Source organism: Drosophila yakuba, unplaced genomic scaffold (assembly GCF_016746365.2).
Source record: "Drosophila yakuba strain Tai18E2 unplaced genomic scaffold, Prin_Dyak_Tai18E2_2.1 Segkk5_quiver_pilon_scaf, whole genome shotgun sequence".
NCBI classification, from domain to species: domain Eukaryota; kingdom Metazoa; phylum Arthropoda; class Insecta; order Diptera; family Drosophilidae; genus Drosophila; species Drosophila yakuba.
Genome location: NW_025048824.1, coordinates 680,593 through 699,066, shown reverse-complemented (window position 1 = coordinate 699,066; position 18,474 = coordinate 680,593). Strand labels below are relative to the sequence as shown.

General features: G+C 37.2%; 1 protein-coding gene and 1 long non-coding RNA gene across 2 annotated transcripts; one reads left to right on the top strand and one right to left on the bottom strand.

The window, feature by feature from the left end:
- Positions 1–159: 159 nt before the first annotated feature.
- On the top strand, positions 160–14,032 carry LOC120322338 (piezo-type mechanosensitive ion channel component-like). Its single transcript, XM_039377387.1, has 6 exons — positions 160–529; positions 3,171–3,448; positions 3,557–3,724; positions 3,788–4,024; positions 13,399–13,600; positions 13,662–14,032. Exons 1-6 carry the CDS (start codon positions 228–230, stop codon positions 13,957–13,959), a joined length of 1,485 nt encoding a protein of 494 aa, XP_039233321.1. The 5' UTR covers positions 160–227; the 3' UTR covers positions 13,960–14,032.
- Positions 6,875–7,544, bottom strand: LOC120322340. The gene is made up of 2 exons (XR_005562118.1): positions 7,220–7,544; positions 6,875–7,151 (listed from the first exon to the last, which is right to left on the bottom strand). It is a non-coding gene; the product is annotated as an uncharacterized LOC120322340 (long non-coding RNA).
- Positions 14,033–18,474: the final 4,442 nt, after the last annotated feature.

Genomic DNA, 18,474 nt, shown 5'->3' with positions numbered 1-18,474 from the left:
GGTATCAGATGGTAGGGGAACTCGACTATAGCGTTCTCTCTTGTTTTTTCATTAAATCAATCACCAAAAAAGTTTTTTATATATATACATAAATATATATAAATAAATAGTAATATAGTAATAAAATAGTAATAATATTATAATTATGTTAGTATCGTTATAAATATAGCACTAGTGTATTGGAGACGTATATTCAAGGAAACAAAGTTCCATTTACATTTCTTTTGATGTTGATCGTGCAGTTTATTGCAATTGTAACTGAACGCGCTATTTATCTACGAAAAGCACTTATATATAAAATAGTTTTTCACTTCATCTCAGTTGTGGGAATTCACTTTTGGATGTTCTTCTTGGTACCTTATATAACAGCACACAGTTTTGGTGAAACTGCCCCTGTTTTATTTTATTTAATAAAATGCCTTCATATGTTACTATCTGCATACCAAATAAGATGTGGTTACCCAAAACGAATTCTGGGTAATGTATTTACAAAAGGATATTCATTGGTGAACTATATAGCATTTAAAATGTAAATTGCGGCCAAAGTGGTTCACAGATATTGATAGAAATTTCTGTTAGAGTAAATGGTACACAATAATTAAGTTAAGCAACAGTTAGTGGCTAGTTTGTTTATATTGCGATTAATACAACAGAACTCTTATCAATTTTTAAATAAAAAAAATTAAAATCTTTAGGGGGTTATATCCACCTCTAAGTAAAAAACAATTTTCTTTGTATGTGCATATACTTGAGAAAATAATCCGTTAGTTGATGTATTGTTTTACACTACTGACGAACTTTTTAATGGGTCAGTTAAGAGTTATGAATTTTGTAACCCATAAGTATCTAAGGCGCCACTGCGAGTTGTGATGTTTAATGAATTCGTTTCTGCAATATAGCTCCGAAGTAATGCAGATCCTTTGTCAGATATTATGGGAATACAAAAATTTTTAAATTGCTTTCAGATTATACTTTTGGCAGCTATAAAAAAAGTTCTGTGATGTTCTCTACAGCGCTTTCTTCGGTTTTAATTTATTTTGTCGTCAACGTTTGACACTCCTTTGCTTGTTAAATCGCTGAAGATAGCGTTTACATTACGTTGCAATACGCTTGGCGAATTGGAAAACGTCATTTTATCCTTTATGAGTGGCAACAAAATATATTTTCTGTTTATATTTTTGTTTATTTGCCTATAATTCGTCTTAAGCAATGTCCGTCACGTTTTTTGGTCAGAACCACTGGATTGCTGTATTCTGGCGCGGAAGTCTTGATGATACCATTAGTATCGCCATTCAAAATTAAATGCATTTTAATGATTGTTAACTTATGCTCTCCGGATTGTATGATTTGACAATATTGTGGACTGTTTCTTTAGCTGTGATGCTTGCAGTATTTTTAATGCTTTTAAATACGATTTCGTAATCTTCGATATCAATTTTAAGAAATGAACTTATTTCCACTTGCAAGACTCTTTACCAAGCCCCAACTTCATTACAAACTCTACACGTTCTCTTAAGAAAATATAATCAAAAGATTCTGGCGGGTTGATATTGTTTTTGTCTGATTTACGAAACCCGCTAGGATGTATGTTTCACTCCCTTAACTTTGGATTATTAAGTGCACTTTTTTTGTTAGTTTATTCAACACATATGTACATAAATGCGTGAGTCGTGTCATCTTACAAATGTTGGGTGCTGCCATTTTTTCACTGATTGCTCTTGTACCGGAATACATGTTTCAGTCTTGATGCCTTTTTACAAGTTGCAGATTTATGCCATTAAGCTCCAAAGTTCTAAAATTTTATATCTTTGATGAAGTTTATGTTCTGAACTGCTATCATTGTTATCATTGACATCCTATATTCAATTTTGAATTTTTCGTGAAGAATCTCGTATCACTTAAGTGTTTCTATAAATTTGTTGAAACAGAGAACTGTTTTCAATGTTTCCTTTGGGAGCTAACTCTGTCAGTTGAAAAACGTATTCCTGTAAACTTTTTTAATATTTCTCTCCGATATGAGCTTATATAGCTGACTTGAATTCAGCTAACAATGGTGTTTTCAGCTATACTCAAGTTGATTCACGCTCACGGTTGGCAAGCATCTTTGCAAGGACGTGATGCAAAAGCCGTACTACGTATGTATTCAAACCCTTTTACCCACACATCTATTGACAGATTGTCCTCGCCAATGAACGATCGATCTGAGCCTTCAAATATCTCGAAAGTTTAAAGCGAAATTCGGTATACACTGTTTTCTGATCACCTTTGTAACTTCGCAGGCAGATTTTGTCAGCGTCGTCTTGATTTCATTTGCCGATTTCATTGTTTGTTATCAAGATATAAAAAAGTGTACTTGTATTCGATTTCACTTTTTCCGGATAAAGGATTGGCCAACTCTTGTTTGATTTTCTTTTGGCTTTATGTTCTGCTTTTTACGTATTTGATTTCAACTCTAATTCTTATTTCACCGTCGATCGTTCTTCTTTTTTTTTCTTTGCTGAGCCCCCAAATTAGTTTGCGGTTCACATAATCCCACATAGCATAGTTATTAGTTTAAGGTTTATTTTTATGACTGTAGTTTTAGATTACTGCGATCCTAAATATTTTAAATTGGAGTGTTGTTTAATGGTTTTGAAGTAGCTTTCCGGTTCATCTTCTACTTCTCTCCGTGAAAACTCTTTTTTGCACACCTTGTCTTGCTCAATACTAAGCATTTTTCGGAGGACCTACGAGAGATCGATAGCAAGAACAAGCGGATTCAATATTTTAAAATTAAATATCTTATTGTAAAAGTACATCTAAAGCTTTTGCTATTTTCCATAAAGCTTTAAAACAAATTAAATTTCTTTCTAACGTGGAAGTGGATATAACCGTATACCCTAATAAAAAAATATATATTTTAACTCAATTAAATAATTAAATTTCTTTCTTCTTTTGCGACGACTGTTTTTTAAATATGAAAGTAATCTTTATATTCAAAATGTTGATTAGTGCAGATATTTACAAAAATATGTATACAATTCGGCTTTTGTCAATAAAACCTTTTAGAGGACATGTTCATGAGGACATTTAATTATTGCTATTATCGTGAATCAGATACCTTACTCTCCCAAGTTTCTATCAAATGTATGTTATATTATGTGCGTAAAATTAAAATATTATTTACTTAGTTACATGGAAATTCCATTTTTATATATTCTTCGAACCATGTTAGACTGGGTATGCATAGACACAACTCTTACGGTAATGGAATGGATAAAAATGGAAGACATTTTCCAGTCGGTATTTATTGTACGCTGCTATAGGCAAATGGATACAGATTTCCCCGTTCTACGAGGAGAACCGAAAGCTTTGTATTCTAAACTCCTAATTGGCGGCACAATTATATTAATTCTCATTGCCCTGATATGGAGTCCACTGTTCCTATTTGCACTTGTTGGAACTGTTGGTAAGCCTAATATACCACAAAAGGCTGATATAGCACTAAAAATAAATCATTATGAACCAATATATGTATCTCAAAGCAATTCAGACATTCTTCAATTTTCAAACGCAGATTTTCAAAAGTTAACTAACCGTATAATTTTAAACAACTATGCATCGGATTCTATGATGCTTTATGACGCGGTTGATGTTACCGCTATTAAGTTTTATGAAAACTCCATATCTCTATGGAATATGCCGCCACCCGATAAAGATCGTTTATTACATGATTTGAAAAATGGTGAGTTTTTTAATAAAACGCAAAAAAGGTATATTTAGCATTATACAATTATAAATCATTTAGGTGCACCATTGGAAATACATTTAACTCTTACCTTAAAATGTAATTTGACACCAGAAGCTGTAATCTATGAAACTAATTATACACTAACGGAGAACAAAATATATACGAGGGATAAGCTAGTTAGACTTATGTCTGCCGATTTTTCCAATGAGAAAGTTATTGTACCAAACATTTTACCTAAGTTTCTCACTGTGCAAAGACAGCAAGCTAATGCAAAATTTATTAAGGACTATGATGGTATGTACTCAACTTTTGCAACATTCATAAATGTAAAAGTCTTTTTAAAATATTTGGTACCCGGTTTTGGTAGAGTCTGCCTGTTTGTATGGACGCTCAGCTAAAAGTTGTAAAATAGGAGTTTCTATTGACGCCTATGCTGAGCAAGTGCGACTCAGAACGTAGCCAAGCTGACACTTTATATTAATATTTTTTTTTGTTTCATTTTTGGGGGGTATGCAGCCGCCAAAACTGTGCAGTAAACTTATCTTATACTTGTAATCTTGTAAGCAGAAGTAGTCAGTAGTAGCAGTTGCGATGCCCACAGTGCAAACCACTGTTCTCACACGAATTTATCTGTACGGCGCTCATTCCATCTTCTCTTAGTTATCTACATACATTAAACTTGGGCGCAGCATTCCGCTGTCTGTCCCGCCAATTGTCACTTCTTCGTTTTTCGGCAAAGACTTATCTTGTGCATTCGATATAGCTCTTGGTCGGTCCTAGCTGGCAGTATAATAACCAAATAAACAGTATCGGAAAATAGACAAAACGTTCTTCGGCTATTTATTAATAGCAACAGCTATAGAAAAAGCTCAATAGCTAAATTTTTTTTGTATATATCTTGGCCACTGTAACGCCCACAAAAGTGGAAAAGTTTTTTACGCCCACAAGACGAAAAAATGTTCACATAATTTTTGATTATACTTTTTATACCCCTTACTTCTGAAGAATAGGGATATAAGTACTAGATTCTTTGAAAAGTATATAACAGGTGTAAGGAAGCCAATAGCCGAGTCGAACTGTCTATGTCTGTATTAACGACATGGTTTCAGGAACTATAAAACCTAGAAATTTGAGATACGGCATGCAGATTCCAGAGACATCCGCAGCTCAAGTTTGTTAACTTATCTTGCCACGCCCTTTTTATCACCTACAAGCCGCTCAAAGCTGACACGCCTAAAATTGTGATATTTTTATACCCGTAACTCGTAGAGTAAAAGGGTATAGTAGATTCGTTGAAAAGTATGTAAGAGGCAAAAGAAAACGTTTCCAACCATTTAAAGTATATATATTCTTGATCAGGATCAATAGCCGAGCGGATCTAGCCATGTCCGTCTGTATTAACGTATAGATCTCTGAAACTATTAAAGCAAGAATGTTGACATTAACCAGTTAGTTTCCACAGACATAAACGAAGCGCAAGTTTGTTGACACCTACTCTATAAAATCGCCCAAAACAGTTTTGATATTTTTTAATTGTTTCTGCTCCGCCGTTTCACTAGCGGGGTAGTGGGTATAGGGTAGTCGTCGAACCCGACTCTAGAATTCTATCATATTAACCATCATTTAGTTAGTATAACCATCGTACGGGCCAATAAGCTCATTATCGTGCCAGTCTAAGCTCCTTCTCTAAAGGCATTCTGAAAAAAAATGATTCTGACCGAAATTAAAAGATATATTAATCTACACACAATAGAGTCTTCGCTGTGAGATTCAACGATTGCATTTTAGAAACGGAAAGATCCTTTCTATGGCTATACTTGGTGTTTTACAACACTGTGGCTATGCTTAAGAACGAGCAGAAAAAAACGCCAAAATTTGCAAACAAAGACTCGATCATTCCGACTTGCCCAATTCTAGCAACCTACAACGTGGTATTAGAGTGGTGGTGGATAAAATAATAAAATGAACAAATAAAAGTGTAAATAAATAACTATATAGCAAAAACATTTGTTCTCCACAACGATGTGATGTACCTTGGCGGCCACCCTTACAGTACAGAATTATCACTGAGGCACCACAGTAAATGATTAAAAATCCTACGAATTTTCAGTTAAAGTTTTAAATATTTTTTTGGTTTTGTTGATGTGAGGGGCCACTGTATCGCCTCTGCGCACAGATCTTTCGGTCTTGTCCGCGCTCGCCCTCTTGTCCGCGCTCGCCCCACTTGTCAGCACTAGCGCTCTCCAAGCTCCGCGGTCGGTTGCCGTCGATCACCCTCGCCCGCTTTAGCGATGTAAAGCGGGTAAAAGCGCCGCTCTAGTTTTAAGCTACAAGTCAGTCTCATGTATGCACCCGAACAAATCACAACTCATGCCCTCGACGCCCCCGCTTCTTCTTCGGTGGTGTTCTTTGCGCCGTGGGAATTTCCCAAATTCGACAAGCTTGCTCAACTTATCTCTGGAGGACGACGCCCTCCTACAAGCAGTTATTATTGAATATCATAAAAGGAAAACTTCATATACACTGGTAGGCACAATTGTTTTGACGAAATTATCTTTCGAGTTTCTCAGTACTCTTTGATCAGCTTGAACCAAAACTCTTGCTACTTTTTTTATATGCTATTATTAATATGCTATTTATGAACTTTTGTGCACTATTTGAAAGCTGTTGATCAAAGAGTACTGAGGAACACGATAGAACATTTCGTCAAAATAATTGTGCCTACCAGTGTACTTCATATGGACGGAAACGCTTCCTTCTACCTGTTACATCCTTTTCAACGAATCTAGTATACCCTTACTCTTAGAGTAACGGGGTGGTTCTCTGCCACTCCGTCTTTGACTTAACAAGACATGAAAAGGTTGCTGAAGTTAGTTGGCAAAATTTATATCGATATCAAATTTATATCGTCAGCTTATTTCCTATCTACGTGACCAAACCAAGAAACTGCCAGAGCATCTAAACTCTCTTTATCACTCTTACTTGTACTCTAGCAATATTGAATGTACGTAGTGCGCGAATTGGATTATGGATTATGGAATTGGATTATTTGCTGCTTTATATATTTAAATCACTTACAGCTGTTAAATCCTTCGCCATCATATGCAGTAATGCCAAGAACAGCCCTTATAATAAAAGAAAGCGTTAAACACTAGAAGGAGCTTTATGTGAGGTTGGAGGTGTTTGATAAGCTTAAAGAAACATTAAGAAAAATGTTCAACGATCTCGCAGAACTGTACTTTTTGAAAATTAACTGTACTTTAAGTGGGAAATCCAATTACATCCTTCAGGGGAGATTTCAAAGTGTGCCTTTAAAATTTACTCCCACTCCACCTTTGCTGACGATATTTATCCGTGTGACTGCGGCCACCTTGAGCGTCCATTCCGGCATAGGGCACAGTCGCTGCATTCTCTTGAGTTCCTGAGAATCGTAGGATGGTATGATAAAAGGTATATCTGGCGCAAGGTCCAAGAATGAGGAAATCTTACGTGAGGTTTGACGATGGAGGCGGTTTTACGAAAACGCTAGGCCTTGCCTTGGATCCGGTGTCTTTTCTGATGCTATGCAAGCAGAACTTTCTGGTGCATAGTGCACCAGAAGACAACCAAAGTCACATTTCAATAAGAGAAAGACCTCTTAACTATTATAACATACAATTTGAATTCATAAAAGACGATTTTGACGACGTTCAGATACTAAAATATTTCCTTCTGCCTGTTACATACTTTTCAACAAATCTAGTATACCCTTTTACTCTACAAGTAACGGGTATAACAAGAGAGAACGCTGTAGTCGAGTTCCCCGACTATCTGATACCCGTTACTCAGCTAGTGGAAGGGAAAGGAGAGTCTTAAACACAGTTTTTGGATGTTTGTAGGCGTTATAGTGGGCGTGGCAGAACGTTTCTTGGCAAATCGATAGAAATTTACAAGACCAATATAAAAATGAAAAAATATCAAAAAAATTTTTCAAAAGTGTGGGCGTATCTGCTTTGGGCGGTTTGAGGGCGTTAGAGTGGGCGTGGCAAAAAGTTTTTCTGTAAATCGATAGAAAATTACAAGACTAATACAAAAATGAAAAAAATATCTATACATTTTTTAAAAGTGTGGGCGTGTCAGCTTTAGGCGGTTTGTGGGCGTTAGATTGGGCGTGGCAAAAAGTTTTTTGACAAATCGATAGAAATTTACAAGACCAATATCAAAACATTTTTCAAAAGTGTGGGCGTGGCACCTTTGGGCGGTTTGTGGGCGTGGTAAAAAGTTTTTTGACAAATTGATAGAAATTTACAAAAACAATACAAAAATGAAAAAATATCAAATTATTTTTCAAAAGTGTGGGCGTGGCAGTTTTGGGCGGTTTGTGGGCGTTAGAGTGGGCGTGGAAACATGATTCGACAAACTTGCGCTGCTTCTATGTCTCTGGAGTCTGTATGCTTAATCTCAACTTTCTAGCTTTAGTAGTTCCTGAGATCTCGACGTTCATACGGACGGACTGACGGACGGACAGACGGACGGACAGACGGACGGACAGACGGACGGACAGACGAACGGACAGACGGACATGGCCAGATCGACTCGGCTATTGATCCTGATCAAGAAAATATATACTTTATATGGTCGGAAACGCTTCCTTCTGCCTGTTACATACTTTTCAACGAATCTAGTATACCCTTTTACTCTACGAGTAACGGGTATAACAAGAGAGAACGCTATAGTCGAGTTCCCCGACTATCTGATACCCGTTACTTAGCTAGGGAAGTACGAAGGAGACTCTTTAACACTGACAGTTTTTTCGGTTTGTTGGCGTTGGAACGAGCGTGGCAAAAAGTTTTTTTGCAAATCGATAGAAATTTACAAGACTAATACAAAAATGAAAAAAATATCTATACATTTTTCAAAAGTGTGGGCGTGTCAGCTTTAGGCGGTTTGTGGGCGTTAGATTGGGCGTGGCAAAAAGTTTTTTGACAAATCGATAGAAATTTACAAGACCAATATCAAAACATTTTTCAAAAGTGTGGGCGTGGCACCTTTGGGCGGTTTGTGGGCGTGGTAAAAAGTTTTTTGACAAATTGATAGAAATTTACAAAAACAATACAAAAATGAAAAAATATCAAATTATTTTTCAAAAGTGTGGGCGTGGCAGTTTTGGGCGGTTTGTGGGCGTAAGAGTGGGCGTGGAAACATGATTCGACAAACTTGCGCTGCTTCTATGTCTCTGGAGTCTGTATGCTTAATCTCAACTTTCTAGCTTTGTAGTTCCTGAGATCTCGACGGACAGACCGACATGGCCAGATCAACTCGGCTATTGATCCTGATCAAGAATATATATACTTTATATGGTCGGAAACGCTTCTTTCTGCCTGTTACATATGTACTTTTCAACAAATCTAGTATACCCTTTTACTCTACGAGTAACGAGTATAAAAAATTGGGTTTTCTTCGCTTGGCGCTACTTAATCCTCTCCAGGCTTGGCCGCGAATATATGTTATATTGGTTGTTGTTTGAATCACTGTAGCGCTTGTAGTATAAGATCGACGACCGAATATTCATAGGCGCCATCTTGATGTGATTCAAACCAAAGAAGTGGCTCAAAAGAAAGGCAGAGGAGAGCAACAGGCCCAAATGTCGACTTCCTCTGGGGCACATCTCTCTTTTTCCTAGGGGCAGTAGGTTGGTTGGCAGCCAGATTGGTGACGTCTAAGATTTTCTTTCACCTCCCGACTTTGGTCAAGAGCAGTTGTGTGCGATTTGCTTCGTAATAGTTATAATATTGGTTCACGTTATAAAGCCCGTTTGGGCAGTGGCAAAGTGAAAAGTTAAAATAACAAGCATTGATTTGCAGAACGGCAGGGTAAGCGAATCTTGTAGCGCCGGTATTGGTTTTTCGTCAAACTTAGGTAGCGGTGTAGTCTAAGGCCCGAGAAAACGTCAAAAAAAGATCTAAGAAGGAAAGAGAAAATTGGTGGCCGAATGTGAAAGGAAATTAAAGAAAACAAGAGAGAACTCTATAGTCGAGTTCCCCGACTATCTGATACCCGTTACTCAGCTAGTGGAAGTGCGAAGGAGAGTCTTCAACACTGACACTTTTCGGCGGTTTGTGGGCGTTAGAGTGGGCGTGGCAAAAAGTGTTTTGGCAAATCAATAGAAATTTACAAGACGAATACAAAAATGAAAAAATATCTAAACATTTTTCAAAAGTGTGTGCGTGCCAGCTTCGGTCGGTTTGTGGGCGTTAGAGTGGGCGTGGCAAAACGTTTTTTGGCAAATCGATAGAAATTTACAAGACCAATACAAAAATGAAAAAATATCAAAACATTTTTCAAAAGTGTGGGCGTGGCAGTTTTGGGCGGTTTGTGGGCGTTAGAGTGGGCGTGGCAACATGAATCGACAAACTTGCGCTGCGTCTATGTCTCTGGAGTCTGTGTGCCTAATCTAAACTTTCTAGCTTTTGTAGTTCCTGATCTCAGCGTTCATACGGACGGACAGACAGACAGACGGACAGACGGATAGACAGACGGACAGACGGATAGACAGACGGACGGACAGACGGACATGGCCAGATCGACTCGACTATTGATCCTGATCAAGAATATATTTACTTTATATGGTCGGAAACGCTTCCTTCTGCCTGTTACATACTTTTCAATGAATCTAGTATACCCTTTTACTCTACGAGTAACGGGTATAAAAACTATAAAGAAAGTTATAGGCCGAAAATGGCCTGATTTTAGTTAAGTAGAATTAGTTTAATTCTTATTTTTTTGGTGTTCAGCCGGCGAAATTTGTAAAACATCCGGCAAGAAAAAAAACGGCAAGATCCAAGAGAAAGAAAAAAGCTTGGGCGAAGAAAAATTGAGTGGTTCTTGTTTGTTTTGAGTGTTCGCCTCTGCTCGGTATAAAAACCCATATGTCTATCGTTTGGAAAAAATGAGATATGAATATTTAATATGAAATATTTTGGAAAAAAAGAAGTGAATATCAATAAAATTTTCTGCAGCGTTTACAGGCCCTTGAAAGCGCTTTCAACGAGGGAAAATATATAAAAAGTAAAGTTATATTAAAATTCTATTTCCCTCAATTTCTTCCCCAAATTAAAAATGACTCTGCAAACCCACAAAGTAAATTAACCAAATAAAACCTTAAAGAAGACACAGAGTTATGTAGGCAGAAAAAAAATAAAAAAATTAACAAATGCGCTCAAAACGTTCGCTGCAATCGAAGCTCTCAATTTTGATCCGAATACTATTTGCTTGAATCGGCTTCACGCCTTAAAATTATAGCCGAATATAAAAAATTAAAAAAAAAAACAATGAGAAGCTTTTCAAATTTAACTATTGCTTAATTTTTGTGTTATTTACTAAATGATCTTAATTACAATCGAACGTTTTATATATAATATTTTTAATCCACCTTTATAGTCACTTATATTTATCCCTATTTTTATTTATACCTATTATTTATATTCAATTTAGCATGTTCCCAGATATATCGTCTCCTTTTAGCTTTTAAATAAACTTTTATAATGTTTTGAAAAACCATAATTTTTGACTCGGCATGACCTTAACCCCATGAGACCCATGAACACCGAAGGGGCCGTTCAATCTAAGAATATAAATAGGGTAATAGAACGGCCATGGTTGGGAGGGCGAAAAGTATCTCAATTCCATCTGAGATAAGTAGGTGTTCGTGATGATATAGTGCAACATTTTCCTTTTCTTGTCAATGTCTATCCTTTTCCGTGTATTCAGACTAAGACTGGTGTTATCCCGTGCCCCTATTTTTTGGCTTGTCCTTTCACGCAAACTTTAAACTTTATAATTAGTAAAATCAAATCCAAGAGAAGTAGCTAAATTACCACCCCCCATAGTCGACGAGCCCAGCCGGAGAAAATTTTTGCGTTTGCACTTCTCTTGAGTTTAACATCCAGCCGAAGTATTCAATAAATGTTCGTTACACCACACACTTGCACTGGCAGGGGTTACGGTCGGCAGAAGCCTTAAAAAATATATAAAAAAAACCGGAGAGAACGTTATAGTCGAGTTCCCCGACTATCTGATACCCGTTACTCAGCTAGTGCACTGCGAAGGAGAGTCTTCAACACTGACAGTTTTTGGCGGTTTGTGGGCGTTGGAGTGGGCGTGGAAATTTTTTTTTGGAAAATCGATAAAAATCAACAAGACTAATACAAAAATGAAAAAATATCATAACATTTTTCAAAAGTGTGGGCGTGGCAGCTTTGGGCAATTTGTTTGCGTTAGAGTGAGCGTGGCAATAAGTTTTTTGGCAAATCGATAGAAATTTACAAGACCAATACAAAAATGAAAATATATTAAATCATTTTTCAAAAGTGTGGGCGTGGCATTTTTGGGCGGTTTGTGGGCGTTAGAGTGGGCGTGATAAAAAGTTTTTTGACAAATCGATAGAAATTTACAAGACCAATACAAAAATGAAAAAATATCAAGTTATTTTTCAAAAGTGTGGGCGTGGCAGTTTTGGGCGGTTTGTGGCCGTTAGAGTGGGCGTGCCTACATGAATCGACAAACATGCGCTGCTTCTATGTCTCTGGAGTCAGACGAACGGACAGACGGACGGACAGACAGATACCCGAATATCGAATCTACCTAGCAAAGGTTTATGATCAGTGCGTTATATGAATTTTTCCCCCAGTAAATACTATCTTAGCTTTGTAACACAAAATATGTATGTATATATACATATCCCTTCTACAACCACAACTCCCCAACTCACACACTCACATTAATGTCTAAGTACAAAACCACACACACTATTGTAACAACTCACACGTTAATGTCTAAGAACAAAATGTAATCAAAGATCGAGAGCCCTTCGATTAAGCTTAGCTGTCATTTACGCACAGCATCATATTCCAAAGTTTAGACTCTGTGGCGAAATAACAAATCGTAAACATTTGACCACTTGGCGAGGCCAACTGAAATAACAAAAACTTCCGCCCACGCAATGGTCTCAGGATTCTCCAATTACTCCTATTTTTCGGGAGCTTCTCTGTCATATTTTTTGAGAGCTTCTCTCTTAATAAACAATTATAACATAATTCTCTTAAACTTCACTCCTAAGCTATCCCAATCAGCCTATATAAACGCAAACATGTCCCTATAAGGTGGTTCAGTTCTGAGTACGCTATCAATTGCGATAGCTTAGCTAAAGCCCATTTTAACTTCGAAATGCATTGTCCAACTAAGTGATAATCCGAAGGCTCTAGTTCTTCCTCTATTGGAATAAATAAAACGTTTAATAATATATCACAAACCAACCGTGTTATTTTTTTTATTAAACGCTCGGACTGAATTCGTGAATACATAATTTAGTTCTTTGTTGAACCTTTGTGATAATATGCCATAAACCGCATATACTTTTGGTAAGTTTGAGTTATAATAAACTAACAACTGATCTGATGTGATTTCTCTTTTAATACGCTCATAAGATTTCGGACAATTTGAATTCCAAACAAATTTTGTGTCTTTCCGTAACAATTGTGTTTTTGTTACAAAAGTGTATATTCAACTTTTCTTTCCACATGCAACATTTTTTACTATTCGTTCTACCTGTTACATACATTTCAATACAGAATTACTCTATTAAACTTTTAAGCCCGCAGACACCTAAATATGCCATTTCATTTTAATAGGTAAATTTAACCGTCCAATAATACTGAAAAAAAAAGCAGCAAATCAAGTGAACTGGTGGGAAATGAATGATTATTGCGAAGACAGATTTTATAGGGATATTTTGTCAGCATTACCATTGAGTAACTGCGAAAAAGGAGTCGTCCTGTACGTGTTTAATGATAAATCGTTTCCGTCTGCTATGAGTTTTTTAGAAAAAACTGGGTATGTGTACATATTGTAATTGTATATATTTCTATATTAGTCAGATAACTCTTTATTTTAGGATTATTGGACTATATACAACATTTGTTTATTTAGTCTCCAGAATTATCCGATCTATAATATCCAATAAGCACAGGCGAATTATGTTTGAGGATTTGCCATATGTTGATCGAGTCCTGAAGTTGTGCACAGATATATATTTAGTTCGTGAAACACAGGAATATCGGCTTGAAGAGGATTTGTATGGAAAGCTTATATTTTTATATCGATCTCCAGAAACACTTATAAAATGGACGCGATTTAAAGAAGATATTTCAGATGCTGGTTCTAGTTCACAGCTAAGTATTCAACGAAATTAATCTCTAACTTAGGACGTGAAATGTATAAAACGTGACGTGAAACGTATAAAGAATGCATTTTTTATTAAATAAATTCGAATTCTTTAAATTTGTTTGGGACACTTATTTATTGTGGTCTTCTCTTAGGGTGCCTTTCGGTGGTTTCTAAATGAAACTGACTCATCTAGAAACAGTTACTTGACCGATAAGTTCGGTATTTTCCACCCGCAGTCACCGCGTGACGTGACTCAAAACATTTTTCAAAATTGTTTCTGGAGTCTGTATGCTTAATCTCAACTTTCTAGCTTTTGTAGTTTCTGAGATCTCGGCTACTGATCCTGATCAAGAATATATATACTTTATATGTTCGAAAACGCTTCCTTCTGCCTGCTCTACGAGTACCGGGTATAAAAACACGTTTGGCGCAAACTGTAATAAATTAGCTAATTATTTATATTTTTTGATGATCTCAAGCGCATTTTACATATGACACATTGTACTACACAAAACAAATAACATGAATTTTATAAAAACATGGTTACATACTTCTATAAAAATCCTAACTTTTCCCATTTTCCCGCACCGCAACATATTTAATCCCTTAATTTTAAAATCGTACCATTTTTTATAGCATCACTGAATTCTGCTAAAATAGAATCTCTTCTTGTTTCATGAGATATGTCCCTAAAACATATTTTAAACATATTATTATTCAATTGTATGAAATTTTCGTAATTAAATTCCTCAACGTCATTGGATTGAATATATTTTGGCATTCTGGAAAGTCCGTCAGCAGTATTTAATGTTCCTTGTATATACTACTGTATATTCAAAAACAAGAGAGGAACGGTATAGTCGAGATCCCTTACTATATGATACCCGTTACTCAGCTAGTGGAAGTGCGAAGGAGAGTCTTCAACACTGACAGTTTTTGGCGGTTTGTGGGCGTTGGAGTGGGCTTGGCAAAAAGTTTTTTGGCAAATCGATAGAAATTTACAAGACTAATACAAAAATGAAAAAATATCAAATTATTTTTAAAAAGTGTGGGCGTGGCAGTTTTGGGCGGTTTGTGGGCGTTAGAGTGGGCGTGGCAACATGAATCGACAAAATTGCGCTGCTTCTATGTCTCTGGAGGCTGTATGCTTAGTCTCAACTCAACTAGCTTTTGTAGTTCCTGAGATCTCGACGTTAATACGGACGGACAGTCAGACGGACAAACCGACGGACAGACAGACGGACAGACGGACATAGCCAGATCGACTCGGCTATTGATCCTGATCAAGAATTTATACACTTTATATGGTCGGAAACTCTTCCTTCTGCCTGTTACATACTTTTCAACGAATCTAGTATACCCTTTTACTCTACGGTAACGGGTATAAATATTTCCCATCTCTAAATACGTGCTGAAGCCATCAACAGTAATCCCTTTGTTTAACCGAATATACCTAGCAAAGGTTTACGATCAGTGCGTTATATGCATTTATTCCCCATACTATCTTAGCCTTGTAACACAAAATATGTATGTATATATATACATATTTTAGTTCTTTGTTGAACCTATGTGATAATATGCCTTAAACCGCACTACTGCTAGCATCTGTTGTTAATACTTTTGGTAAGTTTGCGTTATAATAAACTAACAACTGTACTGAAGTAATTTCTCTTTTAATTGTAGTGCATCTACCCTTCGACTATTTAGAGTGAATACATTGTGACACTTTGTCATAATAAATAATCAATACAAACTACGCAAAAATACCACCAAGCACTACACAGTCACTCCAGCTCTTGAAATGCGATCTAACGATCTCTCGCGGAGCGTGAGAGTGCTGAGCATGCATTTAGCAGTTTAAGTGGTCAAGCCATACATAACATACATATGCCTTCTGCATACACATGTATACGTATGCGAAATATAAGGTACATAGTCTTAAGCATCCATGTGCGGGACAGCTGCACCCGATGACAGCATGGTACGGATTATTCAAATAAAATCACTGGAACGGAGCAGACGCTCCAAACTAAACTAAATTCGATTATCAAGTTATTACAAAGTTATTATATGGCGACCGTGACTCGGTCTCGAGTCCTGCTGTGTTATGTTGTGTTATAAATACCATGTGCAAAACAATATATAAAAACACAACAACACAAAGCAGCGATTGATGGCAGATGAGCCACAATTTTCTAATGCGCAGCCCATAATACAAAGGGACCTGCCAACGCTGGAAGAAGCGGTCCAGCAAAACCCCGCCGATGGACCACGCCCCCTCACAATAGCTGAGTATCGGGCACGAAATGAAAGGAAGGAGGTGAAAAAATACAAACGCTCTGGAAGAAGAGTAAAACTGCTTCAGCAAAGCCGACTGGTCAAGGAGATGACCAAGTTGGCAAAAGAGGAGACGGTCCGGCAACGCTACATAGAGCGTCTTGAAAAAATTGAGAACGAGCTTCGCCAAAGTGCGAAGAAACGCAAACGGGCTGCTTAAACGCAAATGCCCCAGTTTGCCTTACTATTAAGAAATAAACCCAAGCCGAGGTGGGAAACCGCTGCTTGGAAACTACTAACAAAAAATGTTGATAGGCTTTTATTAACAAATGTGGTTGGAGATTTTTTTTCCTTTATTGATTTGTAACATTGAATTGTGAGCCAACCACATTTCAACCCTAATATTTCCATGTCTCCAGCACTGAGCATATATAGACTCAGATGCAAACAATTCTGCTAATGACAATTTAAAGATCATGAGAGAAAATACATTATTTACAATACCATTTTACCAATACCAATTTAAATAAACGTTCCATTAAATATATATCGCAAATATTATTCACTTAGACATGATTATAGACATATATCAGTATAGCAATATTGGCGCAACCATTTTAGGGCGTTTCTACTCACGCATTTTTATATCTGTCAGATTTACTGCCTACTGTTGGCTTACCATAAACGCAGAAGAATTGCGAGAAATAGCTCGCCCCGACAAAGACGTCGAATGTCATTTTGAAAACGTCATAAACCCAGACGTTTAAGTAAATTTTATAAATTCTATAAGCTTAATTGAATTAGCATAAGCAATAATGCCATATCAATAATAGATTCCCCAAAAACCAGAACTACTGAACCGTCTAATATGCTAGACCATAATTCCAGAAGAATTGCAAGAAATAGCTCGCCTCGACGAAGACGCCGAATGGCATTTTGAAAACGTCATAAACCCAGATAGGCCTATACAAAAGAAGAAAAATATACCAAAATCGAAGATAAACCCTTTTAAACCTAACGATTCCAGCTATATTAAAATTAGTTGAAACCCCTCATCAAGAAATAAAAAAAACAATGGCACAGTCAAATATTGATTTTCTAAATACAGTATCAAAGCTTATACCTGAATTTGACGGTAAAGCTGAAAACAACAAGTTTTTTATATGCCCTAAACATAGTAAATCTAATCAAAAGAGAACATGAGTCTCTAGCCGTTTCGGTTATAAAACAAAATTATAAGGAACAGCAAGAAGTCTAATAAGCAGTGAAACTACCATAACACAGGTAATTTCGAGCCTTAGAGGAAATGTAAAGGGCGATTAAGTTGAAGTGATAACAGCAAAGCCGATGAACCTTCAACAAAAGAATAAAGCTGCCAACCAATATACAAAATTGGTTGAGCATATGACAAAAGCTCTTGAAAGTGCATATATAAATGATGGACTTTCACTGGATTTGCCAATAAATATGGCACACAGCACGCTATCAAGGCCATGACCACAAACTGTTCCATAGAGAAAGTAAAGCTTATAATGCAAGCTGGTACTTTCAACAATATGAACGACTCCAGCTGACTCTATTTGGGAGACCCGATACTCTCGACGGCTTTTCTGCTGCTCAACAACACCACTTCGGACTTGTGCGCAGCGATACTTAGACCGGCGTTTTCCAGCCAGCTAATAGTTGTGCTAATCGCTGCATTGCTCCTGTCCTGTAACTCCGGTATTGTTTTGGCAACCGCTGCTCCTGCCACGTCGTCTGCAAAGCAGAGTAGCTCCACTCCTGTGGGCTTGCTAATGGACAATAACCCGTCGTACATTATGTTCCACAGGATTGGTCCAAGAACCGACCCCTGTGGGACACCTGCGGAGACTTGGTAATTTCTTGGCCCGGCGTCAGTATCGTACCAAAGTATACGGTCCCTGAAGTAGCTGCCAATGATGATCCTGAGGTATCGAGGAATACCCATGTTGCGCATGGCCCCGAGGATTTTTGCCATCCAGCCGTGTTAAACGCATTTTTTACATCAAGCGAGATGATGGCGCAATACTTCTTGGTGCCACCTAGCCATCGGTCTCCATCAAGGGCGGACTTGGCCAGATCTCTTAAGGCAGTGAGAGCGTCGAAGGTGCTTTTACCTTTCCGGAAACCATACTGGTGCCTTTGTAGGCCATCCGGGCTCTCAGTGAACAACTCAATGCGTGCGTATATGCTGGGCAGGGATTTCTTGCGCGGGTTGCCATAGGGTATCCTGATTTGGAAAT

Coding starts and splice junctions, on each gene's coding strand:
- LOC120322338 (XM_039377387.1), top strand. CDS start 228: ATGTTGATCGTGCAGTTTATTGCAATTGTAACTGAACGCGCTATTTAT. Junction 3,725..3,787: donor ATTACATGATTTGAAAAATG/GTGAGTTTTTTA, acceptor TAAATCATTTAG/GTGCACCATTGGAAATACAT. Junction 4,025..13,398: donor ATTTATTAAGGACTATGATG/GTATGTACTCAA, acceptor TCATTTTAATAG/GTAAATTTAACCGTCCAATA.